Source organism: Lacerta agilis, chromosome 4 (genome assembly GCF_009819535.1).
Source record: "Lacerta agilis isolate rLacAgi1 chromosome 4, rLacAgi1.pri, whole genome shotgun sequence".
Classification (NCBI taxonomy): domain Eukaryota; kingdom Metazoa; phylum Chordata; class Lepidosauria; order Squamata; family Lacertidae; genus Lacerta; species Lacerta agilis.
This window is the reverse complement of record NC_046315.1, coordinates 93,029,005-93,053,169: the sequence shown is the minus strand read 5'-3', so window position 1 is coordinate 93,053,169 and position 24,165 is coordinate 93,029,005. Positions and strand designations below refer to the sequence as shown.

At 41.0% G+C, this 24,165-nt stretch overlaps 1 protein-coding gene across 7 annotated transcripts in view; it reads right to left on the bottom strand.

The window, feature by feature from the left end:
* The window catches only part of DACH1 (dachshund family transcription factor 1), a 355,264-nt gene that overhangs the window by 7,451 nt on the left and 323,648 nt on the right, over positions 1-24,165 (bottom strand). For 6 of the 7 annotated variants that reach the window (XM_033147985.1, XM_033147981.1, XM_033147983.1 and 3 more), the window contains one exon: positions 1,303-1,346. The exons of the other annotated variant lie outside the window; for it this stretch is intronic. In XM_033147985.1, coding sequence (XP_033003876.1) covers positions 1,303-1,346 — 44 coding nt within the window. The remainder of the gene's footprint in view (positions 1-1,302; positions 1,347-24,165) is intronic. 7 annotated transcript variants of the gene reach the window in all.

Genomic DNA, 24,165 nt, shown 5'->3' with positions numbered 1-24,165 from the left:
ACAAGAACAATAAAAAGGAGACGAGGACAAACAAGTGGGGGGGGGATGATTCATGCAATGTTTGACAAGGCAGCACCGGGAAATCCAAATAAAAGCAAGCGTCTTGCAACAGATGGAAGGGATCTTACACAAACTGTAACCCTTATCCAAAACACTTACTAGGAAGTAGCTTATTAGGGTGTTTAAAAAAACAACAACACAAAAATTGCCCTCATATATCTTGTTTAAGATGTAAATGCTGTTACATAATGAATCTGAGTTCTTAACTATGGGGACGTGTTTAAGATGAAGTTGATACATATTCAGAAATTTTGAAATGGAAGAGATTATAACTGTGGAATTTCTAAACATTGTCTTCAGCAATTTCTGCTTGACAATCCTGTATATGCCCAATTCTTTGTTATGGCAAAGTTTGAACTCCTAGCTGGTTACATATAAGGCTATTTCACACTGAGTCAGATTATTGTTTCATCTAGTGCTGTCTCCTCCAGGTGATGGTCACTTCCTGGGAGTCAGAGAGGGGACCGTATTTTTCGGCGTATAAGATGACTGGGCGTATAAGACGACCCCCAACTTTTCCAGTTAAAATACAGAGTTTGAGATATACTCGACCTCAGATTTTCCACCCGGCGTATAAGACGACTCCCAACTTTTGAGAAGATTTTCCTGGATTAAAAAGTAGTCTTATACGCCAGAATATACAGTATTTTTTTTCCAACCCTACAAAATTATTAGCTAGAAATACCAGGGATTGAACCTAGTTTATCCCCTACCTAGTGAGGGACCAGGTAAGGATTGGGAGACCAGAGAAAACAAATGCACTGTAGATCTCTGGGCACAAATCTGTATGCGAACAACAGACTTCATGTAATTAAGCTGGAAAAATAAATCTTCAGATAGGGGTGCTAAATGAATCCAATGGGCTCAATATTTTGTAAAACAGGATATGCTGGAATCTTGCTGAATATACTGTGCTGGATACTCCTGGTGATAACTCATAACCAGGCATGGTCCACACAGCTGTATTTCCAGCTCCAGTGCTAATTAAAAAAAAACTTCCCCATGAACTGTGGGCAACTGTCCTCTTCCCAGTGTCAGGCTTGGTCACAAATCCGTTCTACATATTTTTAAACGGGTTCTTGGACCAGGGCTACCGATTTTGAAGATGTGACAATATAAAAATAAAAAAAATCTGAGAATTTTTCTGCTGCCTGGTGAACTTGGCTATCACTTGTTTTTATCTTTATCAACAGTACAACAGCACTTCCCGGAAAATGAGAAACAAAAGAACTAGTTACTTACAATCACTGAACCTGAATTTCTAAAGCACTGCATTCCGGTCACTTCTATTAGGAGAAGCAGGGGTGGGAAAAGAGGAAAACAAGGGAAAAAATAAACAAATGTCGGAGTCAAACATACTAGACTAGGAAGTCATTGCTAATTATAATCGGCTTGAGATCCTTTTATCTCTTACTGGGTTCAATTTGCTTTGCATCCAGAAGTTGACCAATTGTACAGAAATTCCGCAAGAAGTGGGTTCATTTAGAATTGCTGGTAGTCATATTCCCAGTTAAAATACATATAGTTCCCAACGTGCAAACTGCATTCGCTGAGCAGAAGTGGCCACAGACCATTCTGGTATTGCTGAATGAATGTCCGTTCAAAAGATATCGTGATGGCAAGAAATTAATTTGTTGTCAGCAGAAAGGTGAAAATTATGGCTTAATGCAAAGAAATACAGTCGTACCTCGGGTTACGTACGCTCCGGGTTACGTACTTTTCGGGTTACGAACTCCGCTAACCCGGAAGCGTAACCCGACGTGCGTGCGATTTGAGCATGCGCAGAGCGTTTTTCGAGTTTCCGGGGTTTTTTTGGTCTGCGCATGTGCAGAATGAATTGTTTGGGTTACGTACTGTAACCCGGAACAGATTAAGTACATAACCCGGGGCACCACTGTAGTGAGAACAAAGTTGTTAGGTGAATGCGATAACTTTTTCCAATTGGGAGCGGAGAGGGAAATCAGCTCAGTTGCGCTAGTGTGAAGTCCTTGTGTGGACTTCTGCTAGCAGCACCCATTAGCTGGATCCAGCCCTCTGAAATCAGAGACCTAAAGGAAACACAAACTCCTATGTATATCTCAGGGAGTAAGTATTCGTAGTTGTATATAGTGGAGAGAGTATCTTTCTCTAGATTTTTTTTCTGCCTCGTTTGACGCCAAAGAGCAAGAAATACGTGCAGAAACGTAAATCTGCCAAACCTGACACAGAAACTTTAAGACGATTCCATTGCACCTTTTAGAACAACTATGGAAACTGATGTAGAGCAGATCATAAGGATACATAGCTGATAGCGACACAGTGCATCTCCGATTACATTTCACAATGGGATACAGTAACATGAAGCATTCTTCCCACAATAAAGTGATGGCTTGCGACCATGGTTACTATCTGCAATGCTTTTAATGTCCGTCACTAGAGCTTGTAACACGAATGGAATTAACTTATGTCATGACTCGCCTTGCCATTTATTAGCTACAACTGCACCTCCTTCTCCCTCTCCCATCCAGTTTGCCATTAGTTAAAGCAGATACATCTCCAACACACATGCAAATGCGTATGTTGTATATCTGCGGTCCATTGCCAATTTCCCTGACAGGACTTTGAACAGTGAAGGCTTTCCTCTCTTGTAGTCTGAAGGACCTTTCGAGGAACGGGGGGGAATTGAGATTGGAAAATGTGCGCCTCATGGCACACACTCTTGAGAGTCTTGTTCCTCCCCTGCTTTGAACTGCAAGGGAGCTTTCCATTTACGTATTTTCCAAACTGTTTGCTTTATGCATTTATATACATATGCGCATAAGCAAATAGTTTAGAAAAATAATGCATTCACTTCAAATGGTAAGAGTAGTGGAAGAGGGAATGAGCCCTGTGCCATTGTTGATATCAGTGGTGATACATTCCTCCTTCCCTCCGCCTTCAGACTGATAACAACAAGGTCTAGATCTGGGAGGACTACATAGGCAAAGATTCTGAAAAAAAGTTCCATCATGTTCCATCAACTGCTATTACACACACACACACACGGAAGAGATTGTGTTTCCCTTGCTAAGCCAACTAAGGTATGACTTCTCTCACTGTGAGGAACATCCTTTTCTTGTCACTTAAAGAATCCTAGGGTAGGGAGGCTATGTGCCTCATGCCACCATTTTTTCCTCTAAAGAGAATATATAGCTGTAACCAGCTTCAGGATAGTGTAGGAATTTGGAGATAGGAGAAAGAAAATACCACTGTTCCCTAGCTTGCTTCACCTGCTAGTTTTAAATGGCATTTCTGCTAAGAGTTCATCCAATTTACAGCGCTATTGGTTTTATGATATTGTTTGGATATTTTCTTCTAAACCTTTACTGTTTATTTTGATTTTAATGTTTATTTTGTGCTGTCCTGGCACCCTTGGTTGAAGACGACAAATTACCTTACATAAATAGTCAAAGCATTTACTCAGATGAAAGGCCCACTATGTTCTCTGGATCTTACTCCCAGGAAAGTGTCCATAGCAATACAATCTTAGAGATTTACTTGAATATTATAAATTGCATTGTATATGCCATGTGCCCAGATGAAGCCAGAACTGTAATATCCACAATGACATATCTATAGAACAGCCAAAATACAAAGGTATTGCTGAATACAATCAAAATAAAAATTAAGTAAGAATTCTGGGAAAGACTTGTTGCGCACTGTTTTTCTAGTGCAAAGGAATGTGATTGACAAGCACACCTCTCTTATTTTGTTATTTTGTTCGTTTGTGTTTTTCCGCTGATTGTTTATAGTAAAGAAGTCAAAACCTCTGATGCCTCAAATTCTAAGGCCAGTTTTGCTATCCTTTATAGTATACCTTCCATCACAACCTATGCTATTATGCTATGGGTGTTTTTCTATACTAGTTCTGAGATAAAATCTCTGTTTTTAATAAATAAGGATGACAAGAACATAATAGAAAAAAAATGCTGAACAAACTGTATCTCTGTCAGTGAGAGCCAGGCTACCCAGTGTCTCAGAATGGAGGATAGGTTTTGCTCCCACAGAAGAGCATATCCATGTGATTTTTATCCTTCATTGCCGTAGCAAGGGAATGGGTGCTGTTATTAACTGCTGTGATGCTTATTTAGAGATGCTGTATGGCAGTGTTACGAAATGGCAACCTGAATTTCGCAACATACATTTTAGCCGTGGCAATTTACCATCCTTAAAAAATGATACTCGGGTACTGGTGATTAACCAAAGGGATATTGGAAAATAAGGCCAAGCTTATCAGAAACCACAAGAGCTATACTACTAGGAACGAGCTGGTGTTTTGAGAGATGAAGAAGTTGCCATGCTCTTTAGTGGGTGTGTTGACGGAATGCAAGCTGGTCTAGGCGAAGCCAGTGTAAAGTTGCACCAGATCCAAACTCCGTTCAGCAACAGGGCTACTGCTGGCTGAGCCTCCCTATGGCTGGCAGAGGGAAGGAAAGCAAGACTTCAAAACAGTGTTTTGAGTTATATTATTACCCCTTTTAATTTATGCTGCGTTTCCAGGTCACGTGACTGAGCTGAATGACTTAGGATCCAGCCTAAGATTCCTCTCCTCTGGTCCTGCCCCCACCATGCCTTCCCCCCCACCCCGCCCCGAATGTTTCTTTTCAGGACTTAAAATCTGCTGGGCTTGGCTTAGCCAGCTCAGTCCTTTCTGAGATGGGATGGGGGAGATAAACCAGCATATTTCCAGCTGGGGCATGGATGGGGGTGTTGAACTGGCATAGCCAAGTTGTGCCGAGAACCTCCAAGCTCGTTTGTAGATCCGCTGGATACAAACCTGCTCATCCCAATGGCCAAAGGATTGCTCCTTCAATATCATTTAACTGGCCTAGTATTGCACTGATAGCCAAGTTCAGGACTAGCTTAAAGGTAAAGGTACCCCTGACCATTAGGTCCAGTTGCGGACAACTCTGGGGTTGCGGCGCTCATCTCGCTTTATTGGCCGAGGGAGCCAGCGTACAGCTTCCGGGTCATGTGGCCAGCATGACTAAGCTGCTTCTGGCGAACTAGAACAGTGCACGGAAACGCCATTTACCTTCCTGCTGGAGCGGTACCTATTTATCTACTTGCACTTTGACATGCTTTTGAACTGCTAGGTTGGCAGGAGCTGGGACCGAGCAACTGGAGCTCACCCCATCACGGGGATTCGAACCGCCAACCTTCTGATCGGCAAGCCCTAGGCTCTGTGGTTTAACGCACACCACCACCCGCATCCCCAGGACTAGCTTACGTTGATGCAAAAAGATGCATCACAATGGCCCAATTTGTTTATAAATGCAAACATTAAAAAGAAAAAAGAAAGCAAAAGGTGGGGAGGAGACCTCAGTGGTACACATAAGACAATTTATTGCCTAACATGTTTAGAATATTTCAATTCTTCCTGTGGGCAGCTCTGATTTAGTCAAAATAATGATGCTGTGGGAAACAGTTTTGGTTTCTCTTTGAAACTACTTTAAATGCATTAGGCAATAAATTGTCTTCAGTGTAGCTTTTAATGTGTTCTTTGCTTTAGTTGCAGCTTAGCTGGGCCATAATATGATCAGGCTAGCCAGCATTAGAATCTGAAGGTGAAATAGCAATGATTAAACGACAGGCAGAAAATGCTTTAAAAACTAAACTAAGCCTGGTATTGTATGCTAGCACTCAGTGCCCAGCACACCTGACACATCAATAAATACAGAATCACTTCTATGATGATGTAAGTAAACAGAAATTATTTTTTATTTTATTTTACTTTGCAAAAAAGAGTACATAACAAACACACAATCTCTTTTACACATTACTTATCAACTATAGTACTCTATAGAACATCTTATTCTTAATTTACCTTAATCCACTTTTAAATGCATCCCTCTTTTCCCCTACCCGCCCTCTCCTATCCCCCCTCCCTCCCTCCCTCCCTCCCTCCCTCCCCCATGTGTGATCTTGTTTGAGCTTATGAGTTTTTCTGTTGTGTTATCTGCTTTATAAAGGTAAAGGTAAAGGGACCCCTGACCATTAGGTCCAGTCGTGTCCGACTCTGGGGTTGCGGCGCTCATCTCGCTTTACTGGCCAAAGGAGCCTGCGTACAGCTTCTGGGTCATGTGGCCAGCATGACAGCCTGCTTTATACATAACTACTATTGTCTTTTCTGATTTTATCTTATATCCTTGCGAGTGAAGATTATATTAGCAATTCTTTAGTTTCCCATTCCATATTTTTCCAAATATACTTCTACACATCCCTATTCTTTCTTAAATCTTTGGATAGAGCCCCCTCTTATTATCGCTGTTAATTTTTCCATTATCATATATTCGCTTTGATTTCCAATCCGGTAATTCTGGCATTAATCCCGTTTTCCAATTCCTTGCTACCAATATCCGTGCCGCTGCTGTTCCATAAAGAAATATATTATTTTATCATCTGTTACTAAGCCCAACAAAAATGCTTCTGGCTTCTTGTAAATTGCACTTTTAAATATTTTTTTCAATTCTTCATGAATTTTAATCCAAAATTGTTTATAATTTCTTTACACCCCCACCACATATGAAACAAAGTCCCCACCTCCTCTTTACACCTCCAACATAAATTTGAATATTTTTTATTGATGTTTGCCAATTTCACTGGTGTGAAGTACCAACGGTATCCCATCTTCATAATGTTTTCTCTTAACACATAACATGCAGTAAAGTTTATATCTTGACACCATAGTTTTCCCCATCTTTCTAAGTAAATTGTATTTCCCAAATCCTGTGACCACTTGATTGTTGTTTCCTTTATAATCTCATCCTTCAATTCCCACTCATGTAATAATTTATACAATCTCGATATTATCTCTCTATTTGGTTGCAGTAATTCACTTTGTAGCTTGGAAGTTCCCTGTTCAAAGCCAATCTTTCTATCTTCCTTGAACAAATTTACTATTTGATAATATTGTAGCCAGCTGCTACAATATTCTTTGATCTCCTCATATGACTTTAATCTTATCCCGCCCTGATCTTTTATTAATAATTGTTGATATGTTATCCAATTCTTCCCCATATTTAATTTTTTTACTCCTAATACTTCAGCGGGCAATACCCACCAGGGTGTTTTAGGTTCTAATAACCATCGAAAATTTGCCCAAACTTTGTATAATGGTTTTCTGATTATATGATTTAAAAAATCCTTATTCACCATCACTTTATCATATGCCAAATAGGAGTGCCAACCGAATCGGTTGTTCCACCCCTCCATATCCAAGATCTCTGTGTTATTTAACAATACCCAATTTTTGATCCATCCTAGACATGGCGCATAATAATATAATTTCAAATCTGGTAATCCAAAGGCCCCCCCTTCTTTAGCGTCTGTTAACAGCTTATACCTTACCCTCAGTCTTTTCCCTTGCCAAATAAATTGCGAGATGTCTTTCCTCCATTTTTCAAAGACCTGATATTTACTAATTATTGGGAGCATTTGGAACAAAAACAATAGCTTTGGTAATACCATCATTTTTGTCGTAGAAATCCTCCCACACAATGATAGTTTTAGTCTCTGCCAGATTTCCAATTGTTGTTTAATTCCTCTCCACGTTTTATTATAATTATTCTCAAATAAATCAATATTCTTCATAGTAATTTGGATTCCTAAATAATTTGCCTTTTTTACAATTTGAAGTCCAATATTTTCTTGGATACTTGTTTTCTTTTGTTCATCCATATTTTTGACCAAAACCTTGGTTTTCCCTTTGTTTAGCTTAAACCCCGCCACATTTCCATACTCTTCCATTCTTACCAGCAGTTTTCCTATACTATGCATTGGGTCCTCTACCGTAACTATCATATCACTGGCAAAGGCCCTAATTTTATATGAATTCCTTCCTAGTTTTATACCTTTTATTTTTTCAGCCTTTCTTATAACCTCATTCAACACCTCAAGGGTCAAGATAAACAAAAGAGGAGATAAAGGGCATCCCTGTCTCATTCCCTTTTGGATAGGGAAATAATTGGAGGCCTCGTTATTTATAATCAAATATGCTGTCTATTATATATTGCCTTAATTGATTTTGTTATAGGTGTACCCAAATCTGATTTGTCCAATAACTACCCAAGAAATTTCCAGGAGACATTGTCAAATGCTTTTTCAGCATCAATCAAGATAATTGCTGATTTCCCTGGATTCATATCTAAATATTCTATCATGTCTACCAATAATCTTATATTGTCCAACATTTTCCTATCCGGCAGAAAACCTAGTAAACAGAAATTCTATGATGAGTGATTTAAAGAATTTCAGGATTGCTATAAACAACAACAAAAATTCAAGAATGCAGTCTTCCTTTGATACCTACTCCCTTTGCTTGACAAGATATTGCTTCTATGGCAAGTATCCATTTTTAGGGAGTATAACTGCAATAATAATGTTATACATCTAATAAGTGTGAAGCATACAGAGCACAGGATTGTCCTCTAGGGTATTTCCATTTTAAGACCCATTTTAAGGTAGTTTTCAAGGAGTTCTTGCTATTGAAAACTGTTTATACAGTGCAATCTATGCATTTCCTCAGAAGTACCATACTTTTCCGTGTACAGTATAAGACTAGGCTTTTTTTTTTAACTAAAAATGTTTTTAAAGGAGGGGTAGTCTTATACACAGGGGCAATCACTCCCCCCCCCATTTTCTTAATTTTGAGTACCCAAAAATAAGGGGCGTCTTATACATGGGGGCATGTTATACACAGAAAAATATGGCAAGTCTACTGAGTTAAACGGTATCTATTCCCAAGCAAGTGCATTGATAGGATCACAGGTTTAACAATTCAGACATAGATCGCAGGCAATCCGATGAGAAGACCTGCTGGGATGAGCAGCTTAGGATGCAGCAGAGCTTTAGCTTAGCCGACTGGCTTGAGGCTCAGCTTTGCTAAACCAGAATTGCCATACTTTTCTGTGTATAAGACAACCCCGTGTACAAGACTATTTTGGGGGACTCAAATTTAAGAAAATGGGGGAAGTTGGCGCATAGTTGTTGAGCTTTTTTGTGGAGGGTTGCCCAGAGTTGTTGAGCTTTTTTTTGGGGGGGGGGGCTTGCTTAGGTTTAGGCTTATGTAAAGGCAGGCAGCTGCTAAATGGAGTTTGGATTTGGTGCAAGTTTATGCTAGTTTAATTGACACCAATTTGCTTTGCATCACGTTCTTGTGCATTGGGCCGCTCCCTTTAACTCTCGCAAAACACTGAAAATATGTCCACTGAATATTAGTCTCCAGCCTCTGAGGAGCTGGGGCCCACCATTAACCTTCATTTGCAATAATAATAATCTCAACTGTAATGTATTTTCCCTGCTTCTTATGTTTGCTCGATTGACATGTTACTCATACTTTACACTTTTATCTGCACACCTGCCTTTTTAATGTGTGCAGTGGGCCTGGCCCCGTGGCAAATATTGAGATTAGTGGGTGCAAGGGTTAGAGGAGAAAATGTGAAAGATATATAAAAGAGTTGCTTTTTAGTTTGGGGAAGTTCGGTTCTTTTACAATACCTGCAGCTATTTGTTCTTTGCTGTTGTTATCTTCATTTAACAACTTCACTTATTTGTATAAGAAAATTTCGGTGTAGATAGTCTATATAATTCTCTGCCTCGTACAGAGACAAGAGCATGCATAATAGGTAAAGGATAAGCTCTTTCTAAAGTGAATTACTTGGTCCTAGGGACAATTTAAAATCTATTTACAAGTGCCACACTCTCAAAGGTGTTCTTACAGAGATCCTGCTTCTGTGCCATATTTGTTCAACAACGAGACGTGTCTGCCATCTGTTTTTTTTACATGCAGCTCTACCGATTTCCGAGTTTTCGAACTCTCCGAGCAAGAATTTTAACCAATCGGCGTGTGGGTGGGTGGGGGCCATTTCCATATGAAGCACAAATCTTCTTGCGCACCTCTATTGAAGCAACTTGTTTTCATTGTCCTCCAAACCCACAACTGTTTGCATAGTTCAAGTATGGGTTTATTATTCTTACAGCGTTGTACTTATCCTTGAAAAATGAATCTCCAGTTCATAAATCTTATTATGCACTATGTTAAATTTTGTATAGCAGCAATTTTGCATTGTAACCATCTCTTTGCTTTCCTCCATTACTATCCGCTACAATATTAACTACTTGATACATTACCTTGGGATATAGGTGGCCCCCTTCTCAAGTAATAGCCTTAACCTTTGCCTCTGAAAGACTAATCACTGTCCTTTTAGATCCATAACTTTTATAGAAATTGCTTTCTGCAAAGCACTTCATCACATTTCATCTCCTAATGCTCTCCTATTCTGATTTTAACACTGCAGCTTTAATATTCAGCATGGTCTCATCTTTTGAATTCTCCTCCATACAAGACGGTGCTACCGTTACTTTAAATGAATGCTTTTACTGCACTTTATTATGACCTATCCTTGCAATCATGATGTTTAAAGCTGTTTATTCTATTAGAATACATGTAGCTGGCTTTCCTCTGTTGTTGGTATTTCAATTCTGTTAGTTCTGTTTTCCCCTTCGGGCTATGTTTTACAGGAGATAAAAAGATAGGTCTTGCAACTAAACCTCTATGTTCACAAAAATAATTGTATTTATTTCAGTTAATTCCTAATGAGGGACCACAATTCAGTAAAAAAATTAACTTGTAACATCTGATAGAGCAAGAATTTTTTTGGAAAACATTTAGCACAATATTTTTAGTTTGCAGCATTGTCATTGATTTGAATAGAAGCAGGATTGCACCTTTATTTTTAAAAATGTTCCTGTTGCCCAAGTGACTCAGAATATAAAATAAGGTGTGTGTGTGTGTTTTCAGATGTTGTGAGCCTAAAGAGATTTTTCTGAACACTTCAATTATAAAAACATTTAAAACATACAAACTTGCGCAACTTTTATTTTAATGAAGATGAGAAGTTCATTAAAGAAGATAAATATTTCATTAGATGTTAAATAAAACAAAGAGAATTTTTGGCTTCTCTCAGCACAAAATTCCTTTGAAAGATTAATTAATACATGCAAATTATGCAAATTAGACCCATGCAAATATTTTATGAAGACAATTAAGGGAACCATTAATTACTGCTTTTTTTTGCTTCAGTGAGATTCATTCATTTAATTTTAATTTCACTTTAACTGTTCTGATGTATAATCTTGCAGCTAAGAACTTTATCTTTCCTGGTGGGTCACTTAAACTTATAAATTTCATCAAGTGAGCAGCAACCAGAATCTGAACAGATACTCTTTGGGTTATGTTCAGTATCAAGAGAAAATTTTGACACAATGCACTTCGAGGAACTGGGAAACTGAAAGAGAATGTGAGCTCATTCTTGGACAAGGTTCAACTGCTGAAAAAGCAATTAATTTGCTTTGGCTGTGCTAATATAGGGGAATTAGAAAGTGTGACACAAGACAAATAGAAATAATTAGTTCTCCAAAATGATGTTCTCATTAATATGGTTTGAACAGTAGAAATAAAAAAACCAACATTATTGTGGTAAATCTGCATTCTCTCCCTAGCCACAGGAGTCAGAATAATGCAAGAAACTGCATTTCTAAAACATTTAAAAATCCCCATAGTATTTCCCCCCCTTTTGGAAATTTTCTAAAAGCATACAGTAGATCTGATTCTTCAATTCCAACAACATTTTCCAAAAAGGATTTATGATTTAAAATGCATGTTTGCACAGAAGTAAATCCTATTGTGTTCAATGAGATTTACTCAAAGGTAAATGTGTACAGGTTTCCTTCTTCGTTTTAAAGAGTGAATTGTCCCCTCCCTCTTTCCCACCTCTCAGACAACATACCTCACCCCACACAAATAAAAACATACTGGTAAATCCCAACTTTGGTTTCTGCATTGTTTACTTAAATCAAATTTTATGGGATAAGGTAGGCAATAATGCATAATGTGCTTATACTGTCATTTAAGCTGTGGTAGAAGTAGCATTATCCTATCAAAAGTTTCCCTAATGCCCTCTTTTATATTTGATAGCGTAAAAGTTTTCTCCTTACTGAGTCTTTAAACAGGCAGGTACTCAGGAAAGTAAATTTTCTGCTGCTTTACATATTAATGCTTGTTGCCCATAGGAGCAGGTAAGAATTCTCTCATGGAGCAAATAGTGAAAAAGCTAACCTACTCGGGTTACAAATAAAGCAGTAAAAGGCAATGTTAGAAAATAGTGACCATGTTAAGTGACAGTTCCTATGATCAGCATTTTCTGCTGCAGTTCCTATGGCACTTAGTATTGCCATTATCTGTCTCCATATTCAAGCGCTCTGGCTTAGACAGTTTCAGATACATGTTTAAAGTGCCATTGTTCATGAAGCCCTAAACCACTTGGGGCCAGGTTACCGGGCAGGCAGTCTTCTCTCATATAGATTTGCCTGCACACGGAGAGGCTCTTCTGGTGGTACCGAACCTTCGGAAATCCACCCCCAAACCATGGCCTTTACCATAGTAGTGGCTGCTATGTGGGCCCAAAAATATGACGCATGCCACCTATATTGTGTTCCTGACCAGGGCCGTCTTAAGGAGATCGGCCGCCCTGGTGCGGCTATCCCTCCGGCGCCCCCGCCATGCCGCCTCTCCGCCGCCTCCCTCCCGCGCTTGCCGCCCCTTGGGAGGAGGGTGGGTGAGCGGGGGATGAGGGGCGTGGCGCTGGAGCGGCGCGGGGCTCTGTGCGCCCTTCCAGCGCTTCCGGGATGGGAGGCGAGGGCGGCCGGCTCGCGCTCCCGCGCTGCGCCGGGAAGCCGGATGGCGCGGCACAGCCGGGCAGCTCGCGCTCTGCGAGCAGCCAGAGAGTGTGGTGCGGCCGGCCGGCTTGCGCTCCTGTGCTCTGCCGGGCAGCCAGAGGGTGTGGCGTGGCCGGCCAGCTCCCTTACTCCGCCGGGCAGTCAGAGGGCACTGCCGGCAGGCGCTGCCAGCGGGGCTGGAGGGCGGAGGCGCCCTCCAGGCCATTGCGCCCTGGTGCGCCGTGCCATCAGCCCCAATGGATGAGACGGCCCTGTTCCTGACGTTAAAAACTTACCTGTTTATCCAGTTGTTTCTTGATTCTTGCACATATGGCCATCTATTATAGCCTCTGCTTAATATTTTAATGCAATTACAGATATTACTTACTGTGGTTCTTATTATTTCTGTTGTTCTGTTGTTTTACAGTTGTAAATCTCTTTGGATGTTTTATATAAAGTGGTGTAAAACTAAAAACATACACATGGTTATGTCTGAGTGAAGTAGCCACACGACACAGGTGTATGGCTGGCGTACCAACAGTATCCGTGAGAAGCTACTCCAAATGCTGTAACAAATAAACAGTGAACTTGAAATCTAAGAAAATAAAAAACCCCTATAAAGAATACCTTTATCTATGTGTATCTGAAGAAGTGTGCATGCACACGAAAGCTCCTACCAAGAACAAACTTAGTTGGTCTCTAAGGTGCTACTGGAAGGATTTTTTTTTATTTTTTTATTTTGTTTTGACTATGGCAGACCAACACGGCTACCTACCTGTAACCTTTATCTATAATAGCCAATTAATGCATATGTAATAATTGATTGGGGGAGATATAAACTGGACTTAAATAAATGCAGATGATAAGTTTATAATAATCAGGGAACTTTTAAAAGCACCCCAGTAAGCAACAGAAAGAAAAGAAATGCAATTAGCTTTAAGCCAGAGCTTGACAGATTTATGAGTCAGTATTTTGATGAGTTCCTCAGCTAATGATTCACCAGTCACCTACAGAGGTTAAGAAATCCTTTTGTTCACTGAAGTATTTTTTCCAACCTTCTTTGAAGTAATCAGGTCGTGAATTTCCTTACTTACAAGCCACACAAAGCTGAGCAGCCTTAGAACAGGAAACCGCCACTGTACTGCAGGGTGGAGAGTGGCAATTCCCAACTCTCGTCAGCTCCAGCCATCTGCATCAATGGCCACCAGGGTTGGTGGAAGGCTCCATCCAGCAACATCTGAAGGGCCATAGGCTCCCTATCCGTGCTGTACTGGTATCTCCTCTCTTGGTTGCCATGGGCAGTGGCGTCGCTAGCCTCTGCGCTGCTGGGGGCGGCGGCAGCGCAGAGCACCCCCTGGGGGAGGGGCACGACGCGCGCGCCGTGACGTCATCATGACGTCACGACGCACGTGTATACAGAAAGGGGGGATTTCCCCCTTTCCGAGGCTTTTTTTCGGCGGGGGGGGGGGTGGTGACCAGCGAGGAGGGGGTGACGGGTGACCCCCACCTCGCTGGTCGCCCCCCCCGCCGAAAAAAGCGGCGGAAAGCGGAAAAAGAAGCAGAGCGGCGCTTAAACGCGCCTGCTCTGCTTCCTTTCCAGGCTTTCCCCGCCCCCCCGCGGTTTTTTCGGCGGGGGGGGGGGTGGTGACCAGCGAGGAGGGGGTGACGGGTGACCCCCACCTCGCTGGTCGCCCCCCCTCCCGCCGAAAAAAAAGCGGCGGAAAGCGGAAAAAGAAGCAGAGCGGCGCTTAAACGCGCCTGCTCTGCTTCCTTTCCAGGCTTTCCCCGCCCGCCCTCCCGCGGTTTTTTTCGGCGCGGGGGGGGGTGACCAGCGAGGAGGGGGTGACAACCCCCCTCGCGGGTCGCCCCCCCCGCCGAAAAAAAGCGGCAGAAGCACCCCATCCATGTGCTGCTGCTCCGGGGGTGACGGAGGGAGCGGCGGCGCGTGGGAGTGGCGGGAGGGGCCGCCGCTTGACACCCCCACCCGCCGCTGCTCACCCTGTCACTGGGGGCGTCCCGCCCCCACCGCCCCTCCCCAGCGACGCCCCTGGCCATGGGGCTACCTTTGAATGTGACCCGGAAACTGCAATTAATCCAGAATGCGGCAGCTAGACTGGTGACTGGGAGCGGCTGCCGGGACCATATAACACCGGTCCTGAGCATTGGCTCCCCAGTACATTTAACACCAGTCCTGAGCATTGGCTCCCAGTACATTTCCGAGCACAATTCAAAGTGTTGGTGCTACCTTTAAAGCCCTAAACGGCCTCGGTCAGGTATACCTGAAGGAGCGTCTCCACCCCCATCATTCAGCCCGGACACTGAGATCCAGCGCCGAGGGCCTTCTGGCGGTTCCCTCACTGCGAGAAGCAAAGCTACAGGGAACCAGGCAGAAGGCCTTCTCGGTAGTGGTGCCCGCGTTGTGGAACACCCTCCCAGCAGAGGTCAAAGAGATAAATAACCATCTGACATTCAGAAAATACCTGAAGGCAGCCCTGTTTAGGGAAGTTTTTAACCTGTGATATTTTAATGTATTTTAATATCTGTTGGAGGCCACCCAGAGTGGCTGGGGGGACCCAGCCAGATGGGCGGGGTACAAATAATAAATTATTATTGTTGTTGTTGTTATATTATTATCAGCCTGGTCCAAGGCAGTTTTCATGTATCGCTTGTAATATCTCTTTTTCAGCCTTTCCTCTCGAAATCCTGCCCACATGATTTACCTCCCAACATGACTGCACCAAGTTCAGAAGGCACTGAAGAAACCTGAAGCTTAATGCTGACACAATGTGAGCATGGAGGGCAGTCACAACATATCCATCACTTCTACTCATGGGATCAAGGGTGTTGGGATCATGGATGTAGTATTTCTGCATCACCATCTACCAAGGTGACAGTGGAAGGTAAGAGAGGCTGAGGATCATTCACGTTCAGATCAGCCAAACTACATAAAGTTGTCACTGAATTTTTAATGGGAGAAACAGTTCTTTTTGTCCAAAATTGTCATGCTTGGGACATCATCAACTGGCTTTTCTGTTGAAAACTTAAAGTGTTTTCTTACACTGTTCGCTGTAAAAATAGGAACATTTAGACCTTTCTGAATTCTAGAAGTAGAAAACCCTTTCTGTGTTACTCTCACAAGTTTTTTTTTTTTTTAAATGCATATAGTGCTGCAAAAACCATATCCTCACTCCTCCTACTGGTAAACTCAGGTGGTGAGTGCCACCAGGATTGTAGCCAAAGCAGAGCCATTGAGAAACAAGAGTAAGGTATCACTGTCAATATGCTTAGCAGAACATCAAGATTTGTTAGAAATACATATTTTTTTTTTTGAAAAAGTGAGGATAAAAAAACAGCCCAGTGAGGACCAAACATGGTCAATAGACTTTGGATGTAGAGTGACAATTAGAAAAGAAAAAAGAAATAAAGATTATGGGGAAAGTGAAATGCCCTGTTTAATATTAAAAGAGAGGAAATGCCCTGTTTGGAAGGAATGGCTGGCTGGAATCCTGAACACAGGAGGGAGTACTGTTTCAACCTGTATCCAAAGAAATTGAATTCTATGTGTTTGAACAGAAGGATCAAAATGTCTTGACATCAGAAGGCTGAGTATCCTAAATGCCCAGAGAGACTAATGTTTAATGAGCACAATACAGAAAACAGCCTGCAAGCCTATCCTCCTTTTGAAATTGGTGAATGAATGAGATGGATGGACAAATAATATTTGTTACCAATTATATAACAACTCCTAATAAAGTGATCAGCAGTGCTAACATATGCATATCTACTCAGAAATAAGTCTCTTAGAGTCCAATTCTGGGCTGTGTCCTAGGCAAGCAATTATAGGACCAATAGTTTTCCTTATGAAATGCATGGTGTGACCAACATTCTCATTGCTCCTATACATTCCAATTGATTTCGCCCGTGCTTTTGCATTCATTTTACACGTTGGTTATTTGAAAATCTGAAAATTGTTTAAGAATACCATGTTTGAAAAAAAGCATTCAGTAGATTAATCATTTATTTCCGAAGAAGCGAAATGAGAAGTTATTTCATTTCATGTGTCTCCAGGAAAGCCAAGTTATGAAACAAGATGCAGGTTGGGCTAACTGTGAAACATTTGTGTCTGTAACTTTAGAAATTATTTTGAAAGAAAGTGAAATGACTACGTTAGCATGCTTTAACTTTGCTTTCTTAGGTGATAAATAGAATGACTGTCTAGTTTAAAGGTGTAGCTAACAATGACCTATGAACACTATGAAACAATAGCCTATTTATAGGTTACTGCCGGCAATCAATACCACCTTTTGTTTAACTTAATCAAAGTTGTCTTTAATTGATTAGCTTGGGCTGAAAAGCTGCCAAAATACCGGAGTTCAGTGCCAAGCGACAGGAAGCAAATTTATTATTGTTTAGTTTCTGTGCACTGCGGTAGAATTCCACTGTTTATTCTTGGTTGAGGGGGGGGGGAATCAGTATATGAGAGTACATAATTAGTGCATGTTTTCCTACTGACTATTTGGGTATCAATTATAAAAGAGACAGACAAATCAGAAACTGTTTAAAGGCCATAGACTGTGCTATTAGTTTCTGTCTCCATTCTGAACCTTTTAAAAGCATTCAACATAGCCCCAAAACAAAACAGGTAAGTGTAAGGCAGCTGCTAGAATTAATACAAATAACGTTTTCTAGAGAAGAGCTACAATTCCTCACTCAGAGCTGCAGGGCTTGCCCCATTTACTCAGCTTTGCTGCCTACCAGTCCCATGAAGCTGGCAGCAGTCAATTCTTTTGACCTTTCAAGGGACGTTTTTTGGAGGGAGGGTTGCTTTCTCTTGGGCAGAGAGAGAGGAAGATGAGTATGTGGGGTGGGTGGGAGGGAGGGGGGGAGAGAGAGAGAGAGAGAGAGAGAGAGAATATGTGGTCAGCATCTGTATGGGGAGTGTGGCTTGGCCATTTTGTCTATTTTCCCTGGTACAGTGGTACCTCTGGTTATGTACTAAATTTGTTCCAGAGGTCCGTTCTTAACCTGAAACTGTTCTTAACTTGAAGCACCACTTTAGCCAATGGGACCTCCTGCTGCCGCTGTGCCACCAGAGCACGATTTCTGTTCTTATCCTGCAGCAAAGTTCTTAACCTGAAACGTTATTTTTGGGTTAGCGGAGTATGTAACCTGAAGCGTATGTAACCTGAAGCAAATGTAACAAGAGGTACCACTGTACTGGGGAATACTGTTGTCAGACAACAGCATCATTTTGCGGGAGTTGGTGATTCCTGCATTGCAGGAGGTTGGACTAGATGAGCCTTGGGATCCCTTCCAACTCTACAATTCTAGGACCCCTGCATTAGTTGGTTCTGCTGCAGCTAAAGAAGTCTTATGATGGGCTGGCGAAAGGATGTCAAGGCCCACAGAGACTATAAGGAGAAACTGAAGCCTTCAAATATGAAACAAAGATCAGAGGTCTAGCGTTAAGGCACACTGTGATTTCCTCCAAAGGGGCCCCCCTTTCTTGGTGAGAAGCAAAGGAAACTTAACAATGAGTGTTACTGTTTATCTCATCTACATTTTATGGCCTTATAAATCCTCTTTTCCCAGAGTCCTAATATCCATCAAAGCAGGGAGTCAAATCATTAAAAATCTGAGTTCAGAGTAACATTTTGTTCAATGTACCCTCTTGCCTTCCCTTTGATAAACTCATAGTTCATTATATAATTGCCACCTAATATTAAAAGTATGTTTTATACACACACACACACACACACACACACACACACACACACACTAGCACCTCGGCTTACGTTACCCTCGGGTAATGTAAACTTTGGGTTGCGAAACCTCAAGATCCAACTGGAGCTCCTGAAATGTGTTGTACAGTACCCTGATTGTATTTTATAAGGGGTGGTCTACAAATATTTTATACATTAATTAATCAATGACTATTGTTGTTTTTGTTAAAGGGGGGATGGATACTTACAATTCAGCTCACCTGTTCTCTTTTTGCATCTTTGCACTTGAGACATGGAACCTGATGTGAATTATTGAGCTTCAAAAGTTGTTAAGAATGTATGAGCATGGCCACTTTAGAGTGGGATGGTTGACCCTTCAAATTATTTGCATTTCAGATCTCTCTGATAGATGACTATTTGTTATATCAAAGGACTAGCAGTGGAATCCTAATCATGCATACTCAGAAAATAAGTCACTGGTTGAAGCAGCCGTCCATTCATGCTGGTGGCTGGCTGCTGCTATTTGGTGATAAGATAGGTCCTCCTGAAAGTGAACGGCCACTAGGGGTGCTGTTACACCCCTAAGTACTAGTTTTTGAAAATGAAGCGCATCAGGGTAGGGTAGAGTTTCAGTAATAGCCTCCAGGCAGTGGAATCACTGCATCTTACCAGGAGCTGGGAGGTGCAGGGGAAGGTTTGAGCTGCATGGGCATACTGATGTAGGAGTGCCAGGTTTGCTTCACTGGTGGGCCCATGAATCCCAGACCTTGCCACCACCTTGGTCCTCCCACTTCTGGCAAATGATGCTGATGGGAGGCTATTGCTGCAGCTCTGCTTCACTGGCCAAGCCATTTCCAGTACACAGGAACACACAGTTTGGTAGTTACTTGCCTTTATTTTAAAATAACATTTGAATGCTAAGATCTTCAGCTTTCTCTGTGAGATGGCTAAGTTTTGCTTGTATAACAAGGTTGCTGCCATGAAGATAGAGAGACTCCCACTTAGGTTGTGAATACTATGCTTTTTTTCCAAATAAGAGATGTAATAAGACAATCCAAACTGAGCAGCTATCAGGCAGCCTATTTGCGATTATAAAGGCTATCGGTTGTCAGGTTTGCTAAGCATATTTGTTCCGTATAAACTTTTTCTTTTTCAAAACTAGAGTATGTTTCTTTGTACAATATAAATATCACTGTCAGTTTTATTAATTTATTTTAAAAGGAAAGAGAGGGAAGCTTTCAACTATAAGACAAGTATGTTGCAGAAGAATTGCACACAAACAAATGCTCATTTACTCAGACTATTATACTCATTAGACTTGTTTAATAATAGATTAAAAGGACTGCAAATCCGTTTAGAAAACAATTCCGTTTACTCTTTCAGTCAAGTGGCTGAAGATTTATTTGAGCAATTCTTATGTCTGCTAGTGGAAGCTCCTGGCAAAGTTTGGTTTAAACCTCTCTTAACAGCTTCTAACCAAACTGTCTAAAACATAGTCCTCTCCTCCTTGTACCAGGAATAGTACAGTACGTACACCTAAAACTCATTGATTCACTGAAGTTGGCAAAAGCTGGCCAAGCTATTTGCTTTCCACTCCTTCTCATGTAGTTGGGACAAAGAGAATAACTCTGTCAGGGTTTAAATTGTGGGCCGAATAATTCATATTACATCAAATTTCAGTTAAATGACACCACTTAAATTGTTCAGTATTATTTAGCTTTCAGTGACATATAATGCTAAGCAATCTTGACTTAGGGTGAGCAAGCAATGCCCAGGCTCCCCAAGAGGAGGTTGATTCTCCTCCAGTGATTTTGCTGCTGCTCTGCATTGAGCTAACCCATGGTTTGGCTTAGCACGTTGTCCAAATCTGGGCTCATAGTTTACTTCTCCCCAGACAAAACATGAGCTGTAATCAAGCTTGGTCCTATGGTTTACAGCTCATGGTTTGTCTAGGAAAGATAAGCCACAAGGCCAAGTCTGGACAAAATGCTAAGCCGGACCATGTTTCAGTGTAGTGCAGCGGCAGAACAACTGGAGGAGAAGAATGTCAGAAACACAAAGTCTCCTGAAATTAGTAGTCCCCCATCTTTTTTTTTTTAACTGAAGTATTTATAAACCACACACTCATACAAAATATCAAGGCAGCGTACAATAATATATGCAGGTACGATAAAACATAGGATACCATACAAACAATTTAAAATGAGAAGTAAAAAAAAAAAAGATTGGTCAAACTTTAACGAAAAATTTAAACAACTGAAGAGCCTGTTGGTAACAACGTGTTCAAGAGACAGCGTGTTCAAGAGACACCTTAAAGTGAGGATGCCGGCTGAATCTCTGCTGGAAGAGTATTCCACAGCATGGACTAAATGCCCAACTTCTAGATTAAGGTTCTGAAGCACAGAGGCTTCTGAGACATTACTTGGTTATATCACCTGACTTCAGGATTATGGAACCTCCCCTCTGTATATAATATTTACTTTCCCAGCTCCTAGGATTTGGAGGAAAGAGTCTTTTCCTGGCCTGGTGGTATAACTGGTGTCATTATGCTGGTATCTGGGTATGTCCCCAGACATGAAGTTGGCTATCTGCATGGTGCCATCTACCTCCCAACAAAGGGCAGTGACCTTTTTCTATGCCATCTAATCAGCCATTATGGAAGGAGTTGCTTCCTTTGCCTGTTATACGATGTTGTAGAAATTAGACTTGCACACGTCACTGCTTGCATCAACTTCAGTACAAATGCTCAATAGAATTTAAACTTTCAGGCTATTAGAAAACGCATAAATCAAAATGCTGCAGTGGCCTGTTAAGTACATAAGATGATCTCTGCAGGGACAGACCCAAAGAATATCTAGTCGAGTATCCTGTATCTCACAGTAGCCAATCAATTGCCTATAAGGGGTGGCACATTAAGTAATGCTCTATATGTACCCGTTAAAATGAAGTTTGCAGGAGGATAGCTACAGTCAAACTTAATCCTAATGCGACAAAAGCGTCAACACATCCTGTTTTGATTTATTTTTCTGTGCTCTTTATGGGGCAATCTCTAGAATCAGCAACTGCAGCACAACACAGCAGCCTGTTTCCAGACAGGAACTGGACCCAGGCATCATATCAAACCCGCTTTGCCTCAGCTTATTTCCACTGGCTAGCTGTTCACAACTGCTTCTAGTTCAAGGGGTTGAACACGAACTTTAAATCGCTAAAACCTAGGTCTTTAGTGTCTGAAGGAACATTTTCTTCCCTGTGAACTCCCCTAATCTTTAAGACCTACTGGCAAGGAAAAGCCTCCTTCATTTTGACAAGCTTCCCTAACACACTCAGTATTTCAGAACCAAAAGATTAATGACTCTTGGTAAATAGGCAGCTGTCCTATCAGCACTCTGATTTATGTATAGCCAAGAGAAATAACATACATGTCCCATTATTCCATGCTGAATATATTTATGACAAAGAGATGATGGAAGCTCTTTTCTACCTAGCCTCCTAGATTATAATAACCTAGAAGAACGCATGAGGTCATTTTCAAATCTATCTGATGTGGTCAGGTATCTCCCAAGCATCCTTCCAATGTCAAGGGTCGGAGAGTAGCATATTCACTGATGCTGCTTGTCAAAGTGCATATGGTTCTCCCTCTTATCCTCACAATGGCCCCATGTGAGGTGGATGTGAGGTGGATTAGTCTTAGAGATAATGACTAGCCCAAGGTCAACTAGTTGGCTTCATGGCCCAATGAGGATTTAAATCCAAGTCTGTCTGCTCAGTACTAGTCAGAGATATAACTACACCACTCTGAATTTGGTTCTGCAGTAACATGCTTAGGGGTTGTCTGTGAAGATGGCTTCAAGTAGGGAGCATCACACAGAGAGGAAATATAACTAAACTGGGAATTAATTCAAAACTGCTGTAAATGGTGTGTGTATTTTAGACATTTTTAAAAACTCTTAGTGAAACACAAGAGTTACAACCAAAGCATGTTATTTGTGCTTAAGTTCCACCTGAATCACCGAGACAAGTTAATTCCTTCTGATTTCAGTGGGACCAAAGAATGACTAACACTCTCTGGATTGGGGTCAATGGATTTCAATATGCTTAATTCTTTGTTGAAATGTGGCCAAACCTTTTTTTTTCCTGGAGCAGGAGAACAAGAAACAAAGTCCATGAGATGATATTCCCTCCCTGTGGAACGTCCTCCCTTCATACGTCAAGGACAGAAAGGAACACACAACTTTTAGAAGACATCTGAAGGCAGCCCTATAGTGGGAAGTTTTTAATGTTTGATGTTTTATTATGTTTTTATATATACAGGTGAAACTCGAAAAATTAGAATATCGTGGAAAAGTCCATTGATGCAAGCAACTGTTTTCATTAGCTACTGGAGTTTAATATATGAGATAGACTCATGACATGCAAAGCGAGATATGTCAAGCCTTTATTTGTTATAATTGTGATGATTATCGTGTACAGCTGATGAAAACCCCAAAGTTGGGATTGTTAATTTGGGGTTCTCATCAGCTGTACGCCATAATTATCACAATTATAACAAATAAAGGCTTGACATCTCTCGCTTTGCATGTCATGAGTCTATCTCATATATTAGTTTCACCTTTTAAGTTGAATTACTATATTCTATTTTTTGGAGTTTCACCTGTATGCTGTAAGCTGCCCAGAGTGGCTGGGGAAACCCAGCCAGATGTGAGGGGAAAGAATAATAATAATAATAATAATAATGTCCTTTGAGCATTCAGACACAATAGATTTTTTTTTTTAATGAAGAGTCATTGAGCTAATACAGTTATTTATAAATTTTCTGGAATTCAGGCAATAAGACACCAATTAGGTAGACAAGCAGGTAGTTAAGTTATGCTCACTTCGGATTTTGTAGTCTACATAGTCCAATCCGTGATCACTCATTACCTAAGTACTGCCGCTGCTTCTTTATTGAGTTCACACCTCACAAAATAATTCATGGCATCTCTTGGGTTGAGTTTCCTGGTGTGTGAAAACAAGCTTCCTGTACCCTCTTTTTTTGACATGCATTTAATAAATGTGTTGCTTATTATCTTTTTGAATATTTTCCTATAGTACAATGGCAGGCAAAACACCTTAGAGGAGCTAGGATATGAGATTCAATAGCAGGCTAAAAGACAGCAAATGAAATTTTTAGAGTGATTGACTTTAAAATGCAAACGAAAGGCATCTCAGAGAGATTACTTCAGCTAATCATTTTAGTCTTGTCTTTGAAGAATGTACCTTCATTTAAAATTGAAAATAAATGCTATTTTTTGCTGCTCAGTATTCATGTAAGCACATCAGCAACCACAAATAGAATGAAATAAATGCAACCTTCAGAATTTGCTCTTTATTAATTTTGTGTGTGTTTGCTATCAATGTATTTATCTATCCATCTCTTGAAATAATTAGCCATGGAGTATTTTGCAAATATGGGTGCAGTTGTACCATCAGTTATATGTAAGAACTAATTAATTAAATGACACTTATTGAGGTATAGGATCATAGTTTGCTGTTTATTTCCTTGGATCTGTTACATAAAAACTCTGCCTGCCCCCCCCCCCCCTTGAGATAATTGCCAAGTATTTCCCAGTCATTGAGCTGTAATGTTTGCGTCTTGAAGATTACCTAC